The 7,638-nt window shown below is 45.2% G+C and overlaps 1 protein-coding gene across 1 annotated transcript in view; it reads right to left on the reverse strand.

Annotated features, from left to right (window-relative positions):
* The window catches only part of LOC308328882 (protein kinase C epsilon type-like), a 111,894-nt gene that overhangs the window by 59,855 nt on the left and 44,401 nt on the right, over window positions 1–7,638 (reverse strand). The window contains exons 5-8 of the mRNA XM_080782994.1: window positions 7,342–7,436; window positions 5,319–5,451; window positions 3,729–3,883; window positions 1,379–1,472 (exon numbers count right to left, since the gene is read on the reverse strand). Of these exons, the coding sequence (XP_080639120.1) occupies window positions 1,379–1,472; window positions 3,729–3,883; window positions 5,319–5,451; window positions 7,342–7,436 (477 nt within the window). The remainder of the gene's footprint in view (window positions 1–1,378; window positions 1,473–3,728; window positions 3,884–5,318; window positions 5,452–7,341; window positions 7,437–7,638) is intronic.

Raw genomic sequence — 7,638 nt, forward strand, 5'->3', positions numbered from 1 at the left:
CAGACTCTTTTTTAATTAAAAAAATTAAAAAATGCTTTTTTTTTGGGGGGGGGGGGGACATTGCAGTGAAGGCCGTCAGGACCGGGAGTCGAACCCGCGGCCACACTAGCCAGACTGGATTACCAGCCAATGAAGGTGCCTGGACCGCTGAGCCACGGCACAGGCCCTGCAGACTCTTTTTAAGGGGCGCTATAGCCCCTCCTATATACAGCTTTTGTCCCCCCACACGTCTCAATATTTGCCTTTGACAATGAACGGGGAACAATGACGTCAGATTTACGCTAAATATGACGTAAATTAAACGGTCAAAACATTAAACGCCGTTGACATTGAAGGGACACTTTACGTCATGTTATGTAAACGAGCAAATCGGGCAAACCAATCACAGGCAACAGGCATTCTGATTGGCCAGTTATGAGATGATGTAGGACGACAAGAGCTGATATTTCCGCTGAATATGACGTAAATTAAAACGGCAAAACATTAAACGCCGTCGACATTGAAGGGAAAACCTACGTCATATTATGTAAACGAGCAAATCGGCTAACCAATCACATGTTGGGGGGGAGCGCTTAATTGGCCAATAAGGGACCACCTTTCAGTATGTATACTTATGTAGCGATGTCAAGAGCACCACTCATTTCACATAGGTGTGATTTTTGAGGTCGTATATACACAGGTTTAATGTTTGTTTTTAGTTAAACAAACATCAAAAACGCCGTTGACAATGGAAGGATTCGTCCCTAACACAAACTCTAGATGCCATTAACAATAAAGAAAGATTCACGTTTGTCTCGTCTGTTTTAACCATCACCATTACATCACCTAATCATAGCAGGAGTTTAATTTTTTTTTTTTAAAACAGCCTTTTCATTCGCTGCCCCCAAGCTCTGGAACGACCTTCCCCTGCAAATTAGGCAGGCCCCCCTCTCTGGCCATTTTTAAAACCTCGCTTAAAACGCACTTTTATTCTTTGGCTTTTAACACAGCATGAGACCTCTGTTCCTGAACTAGCCTCCCCCCCCTCCTTTTCTTGTTTTGTGTGTTGTCTTTGTATTCTGTGTTTTTAGTCTATGTGTTTACTTACTGTTTTACCTATACTGTACAGCACTTTGTGGCAGCTATGGTTGTTTTAAATGTGCTTTATAAATAAAGTTGAGTTGAGTTGAGTTATCAGCGCCCCTCACTTCACACGGGTGTGATTTCTATTCTCCGTCTGCCCCACGTGTGGCAATTAAACCACGCGCGCTCACGCATCGGCCTGCATAGTCACATCATGCAATGGCACCGTCGCGAGACCCCCCTCAATAACCTGTGCGCGTGTACGTGTGCGTGCGCGTGCGTGCGTGTGCACGTGCGTGCGTGCGTGCGTGCGTACCCTGGTCACAGGGAGACGTCGGGGCGGACTTTGAGCGGTCGACCTCTGTCTGCGGGGCCCCGGCCAATGGGTGTGGGTCTTGACGTTGGGATTTCTGTTGACAGAAACATGATCATAAATGGCACATTCACATAAATGACATTATAAAGAGCCCTTATCCAAAGCGCTATATACTGTGCATTCACCCATACATACATTAGCCCATGTTGGTGCGGGAATAACCCCTTTTGGGGCATTATGTCAATGCTTTAGCTATTGAAGAAATAGCAGATCTATGAGCTTGTATAGGTCTGCTTTTTTAAGACGTGGAAAGCATAGCTTTTTCAGAAAACTGTCAGGATGTACAGCACGTACTACAAGTAGATGACATTTTTGTGGAATCCGATCTCAGGTCAGAATGGGTTCATGTTCGACGTCGGGCCCTAAATGGGTTATGAGAGACTGCAGAGATAAAGCCAATGCAAGGTATATAACACAGGCTTGCTCATCAGGAGCATGTTAGGGGTCAGGGTGTCTTGCTCAAGGACACTAAATAACACTAACCCATAGGTTGTCGCCTGGGCTCCGAGCCATCTTGTGTGTAATGTACCTACTTCTGGACTCTCTCACAATCATGACCTATATAATGCAGTATCTCTCTCTCTCTTTCTCCCTGTGTGCGTTCACATGCACAGTAGTCATTTTATCGCGCCATGATTAACCCATTTTGGACTGATGGCGATATAAAATAAAAAAGGGCTTCCTTCCTTCCTTTTTTCTTTAGAAATGTTTATCCCACGATTTTGTAACCCAGTTTTTTCTTTTCACCCAGTGCCAATTATCGAATGTAATCCTGGGCGCTACACTTCCTCTGCCAACCTGGGGGGGCAGCGGACTGACCTCATGCCTCCTTCTATGCATGAGGAGTCCAAGCTGCTTCTTTTCACCTGACAGAGGGGAATTTCCCCGGCCGGACGTAGCGCGTGGAAGGGACACGTTATTCCGACCAGTTCCTTTCCCCTCCATCAGGCGCCCCGGCTGGCCAGGGGGAGGTAGTTTTAGAGACCAGGCTTCCAAATCCTAATAGTTTTCTGTTTCTATGTCAGTTGTGCTTTTTTCACGTCAAGGACCCCCAGAATTATCTCTATTGGGCCACGGACCGCCGTCTGAAAATAATGTAGTTCCAGAAGCAAATATTTTAGTTAAAAATGTTCGCTCTGAAATATATATATTCAAAGATTTGCGCAAAATAGCAGACCTACAAGCTCGTGGCTCGCTACGAGCTTGCAGATCTGCTATTTTCCAATAGCTAAAGCATAATAACATAACACTTAGTTAAAACACCAGAAGGGGTTCCCGACCCAGAATGGGTTATGGCAATACGCCGATTGTATAGAAAAGGTCACACCGCGGGCATAATTACAGCCGGCGTTCAAAATGCCTTAAACAGCTATAAAAAACACTGTTATAATTAAGTTATATTTACGTGGCAACCAACGGAACGCAACATAACATGGTGTCATGGTCTGTCACTCTACAGACCATGTCTCCACATCAGCCACTCCCATTCTCCATTCCCTCTCTCAGCCCTTGTCACACACCTGTTTCCACCCCCTCTTCAGCCCAACAGTGCCATGCCCATTCCACACCTGAGAACACTTCTGCAATCACCCTGCTCCCTATAAGACTGGACTCATTTCACAAACAAACTGTCAGTACATTCTGTTACGGTACCAGGAATGACTGAACCCAATTGCAGAGCCAAAGGCAGAACATTTATCAAATGAACTTATTTATTAAGGCAGAAATAGTTTACAACAAAAATAGGGAAATGCAAGGAGTAAACTAGGAATTCCAAAAAATGCAAAACTTCAGGAACAAAATGCTAAATCTCATGAAGTCCAAAAAATGCAAATACTTTCAATAGCATAATGCATAAACCAGGTAGTCCAAAAGTTACAGTATAAGCTATGCAAAACACAAATACCTCTTAGAAGCCCCAAAACACACACGAGGAGTCCAAGGCAGAACACTGGAACAAGGAAGTATGTACTGACAGTTTGTTTGTGAAATGAGTCCAGTCTTATAGGGAGCAGGGTGATTGCAGAAGTGTTCTCAGGTGTGGAATGGTGCATGGCACTGTTGGGGCTGAAGAGGGGGGTGGAGAAACAGGTGTGTGACAAGGGCTGAGAGAGAGGGAATGGAGAACGGGAGTGTGGCTGATGTGGAGACACGGTCTGTAGAGTGACAGTCAGACCATGACACATGGAGTCGGTCGCATAGTTAAATGAATACACAACAACAGCATTATGCTGCAGTTATATGACGATTAATAATATACAAAGAAAGAAATAAAAAATGTCCCAAGAACCTTTTTCCGTCCCGGTCTGTGGTGCAGGGCGCTGCTGGAGATCTTGTCCGGCGTGACCCCCAGGTCAGAGAGGACTTTGGCGATGCCCCGGGCGTCCACGCCGCAGTTGGGAGCCACGTTGCTCTCGCAGCGCCTGTGCACGTTCACTTTGCACACTGCCCCCCACACACAAAGACACACAGAGGAATAAGAGCGTGCGTGCGTGCGTGTGTGCGTGCGCGTGCGTGCGTGTGTGCGTGCGTGCGTGTGCGTGCGCGTGCGTGTGTGTGCGTGCGTGCGTGTGTCACCCTATACTTCTAGAAAGGGAGAGGCCGGCCCAACACCATCTGAGAAAACTATATCATTTCCGCCGCTTCCACGATCTTCTCATTCTTTTGGGTCACGTGACCCACATTTCCATGACCATATAAGGAGGTGAGAGCATAATAGAAAAACGAAAGATTTGCTCGCTATATATAACATGGAGAGCTTTTTTTCCTCTCCTGGCTCCGTTCTCTTTTCGTCACGACAGTGCGGGACAGCGACTGCGGACAGCAATGAAGCAACCCTTATGCTCACCGGATCGTATATATACCCTCTCCTCCACGACTGCGTCTCGAGATCCTGTCCATGAACATCGCAAACCGATGGACTGTTAGTCCCCCCCCCCCCACCGGAAAACAAATCCGACCCAGCACACAGAAACAGCTCTCGCATACACTATAGACTCAACAAGGACCCCCTCCCCTCACCCCGTATTCCCGCGGCAGCTCCCCACAGTATCTCTCCCGAGGAACCCGGTCATAATTATAGCCGTCTCCGAATCCTCAAAACACATGAGTATATAGACTGGATAATATGAATACTCCCAGGTCTTCTCCTACCTCTCATAACTGCAAGGGTAAATATCTGGTGGTCAGTTTGTTCCATGACCAGAGGACGCGATCCACATTGCGCGCCACCGGGTGACGCGCTACGAGCTTGTGGGTCTGCTATTTTTGAAAAATCGTAAAAGAAAAATGCGAACGTTTTGTTTTTATTTTCGACGTCGGGGCCCAAACGGGTTAACCCATTCTGGGCGGGCACCCCTTTTGGTGTTATAGCATCATGTTATGCTTTAGCTATTGAAAAATAGCAGATCTACAAGCTCACAGCGCGCTCACCGAGTGGCGCGCTACGAGCTTGTGGGTCTGCTATTTTTGAAAAATCGAAGAACGACTGACTCATCCAAGACAGCCCATCGACGTCTTAGCACTAATACCATATAGTCATATTAATTAAAGACTAATTAATTAAAGACTAAAGAGGTCCTTTGTCCACCATTCGACCTTGAGGCTCAATCAGGAGTTGTAGTATAGCCACAGGATAATCTAAAGCGGTGGATATTGCTCTTGTCTTCATGTCTTTATGTATGTATGTATTGTCTCGTTCTTTGTGTTGTGTCAAATGTGTGTATATATGTGTTCTGCGCATGGCTGCCGTGTCGCAAGACAAATTTCAGTGTGAACTGACAATAAAGTACTATTATCATATCAATTAATAGTATATTAGCGAGCACCACAATTCTGTGTGTTTGTCGTGTGTTGTGTGCAATGCACACATATAATATACCTTTACATTGGAGGCCTTGTCTCAGCAGGCCCCAGAGCAGAGAACCACAGTGGTCACAGAAGGTGAGGACCTTGAAATTATGGATGCTGAACTTGTGGGGCATGTTGACGCTGAAGCGCTGGGAACCCACGGGCTGCGTGGAAGGGGAAAAGGACCATATCACACAGCGGCCATTTTGTACACTTACAGGCGCAAGGACACCCCGTACGTAGTCCATTTACAGTACATATGCCCACAGGGCTTGACATTAAAAGGAGAATTCCATTCCTTTATTTGTAGTTGTTATACGTCCATACCAAAGAGGTCCAGGTGTTATTTTGTGCAAAGGCGCATTGTTGGCTGTTTCCCCTATACCATAAGCCCTCAATGAATTGAATTAAATTGCGTTGGATTGAATGGGGCTATGGGGTGTTGCGCTAAATCGCTTATTTCCATCGCTCAAAAGTGACAAGCGGCACACTTTACTAGTTTAGCACAGAAACCCAAGCCCCATAGAGCGTCGCAGTCCCGCCCCCTTTCAGAACGACAGGAAATGATTCTCCATTCATTTTCTCCGTATAGGCTTTTCAAAAAAGTCTTTCTTTAAAGACGGTTACGCCGCGGACAAAGCCAGGACAAATCATGACAATAATTACAATGTTTGGTAGCCGATCAAAAAAATTGTAAGAAGAAAAACAAAACTAATAGTGTTGTGTCCTGCCTTTATTTTCTTCTTTCAGATTATTTGATCGGCACAAGACATTGTGTTTGTTGTGGCGTTGTCCGCGGCGTAACAGTCTTCATAAAAATACTTTTTGAAAAGCCTATGGAGAAAATGAATGGAGAATAATTTCCTGGGCCACTCGTCGTTCTGAAAGGGGGCGGGACTGCGACGCTCTATAGGGCTTATATTAGGGGAAATAGCCAATAATGCACTTTTGCACAAAATAACACCTGGACCTCTAAGGTAAGAAAGCCTTCTAGCATGGAATTCTCCTTTAACCCATTTTTGGCAGGAACCCCTTTTGGTGTTAGCATCATGTCATGCTTTAGCTATTGAAAAATAGCAGATCTACAAGCTCATAGCGCGCCACCGAGTGGCGCGCTATGAGCTTCAGGATGTAGGATGTCAGGATGTAGAAGACAGTTTTTTAATCTGATCTCAGGTCAGAATGGTTTAAATGTGCTAATCTGCTAACTGTGCACCGATGGGACCGATATCTATTTGTTTTTGGAATACATGAAATGTATAAAAGATCACAGACATTCTAGGGCTATTAACTGCATGCGTGTTCACCAAAAACCAACTTACAGTTAGTTGATTTAAAATGTATTTGTGAGCTCGTGCTCCGGTCAAGTGACATTTTGTGCCCGGACTAGTGTTCTTGTCCGAAGGACAAAATGCCTCAAAAAGTTAAATGCCACGTATATATATACTCGTCTGACCCGGATTCATATTCCATTCGTCTTTGACAGTGGTGCAAAGTCCATTTACCGTATCGATATCAAAATACTTTAGTCAAATAAACGATACAGTACTGTAGCAACATTCCTGCTGTCACCTTAACCTTAACCCATTTTGGTGTTAGCATCATGTCGTGCTTTAGCTATTGAAAAATAGCAGACCTACAAGCTCGTAGCGCGCCACCGAGCGGCGCCCTACGAGCTTGTAGGTCTGCTATTTATGAAAAATCGAAGAGCGACTGACATTTTTAGAATCTGATCTCAGGTCAGAATGGGTTAATCAGACCATGAGTGTGTGTCCAGTGGAAACCTCGTATGAATCTGATCTCAGGTCAGAATGGGTTAACCTTAAACCGATAGGATTTATTTCTCTCTCTCTCGGGTTTGATGTAACTGCGCTCTACTCTGAAGTCGTCCTTTTATAACTCCATTTACGGAAGTCACCGTCCCAAAGTGATGAAACTATATTCATATAATTGCTCATATATTTTTGGCTTCATTTGAAGTTGGCCTGGTGTTTGAGTGGAAACATGCTATATAAGTGCCGTGCAGGTGAACGTATAGGCAGTAGAATGCGTACCTCTGCCTCGGCTTGGTCTTCCTCGTGCTTTTTCATCCCAGCGCACTTTGTGATGATCAACTCATGGCATCGCTTATGGACCACACAGGTGCACACTGGACAAAGAGCATGCGCGCACACACACGCACACACACACACACACACACACACACACACACACACACACACACACACACACACACAGTTTAGGTTGTATAATGTTCATTCGTTCACAGGTTTTTACTAAGGACACACTAATTAGGACAGTTCCGTTTAGTGTAGTATAGGGTCTTGTTCGGTTAGCCAATATTATGTACA

Source organism: Protomyctophum bolini (genome assembly GCF_963924005.1).
Source record: "Protomyctophum bolini genome assembly, chromosome: 14".
NCBI lineage: Eukaryota > Metazoa > Chordata > Actinopteri > Myctophiformes > Myctophidae > Protomyctophum > Protomyctophum bolini.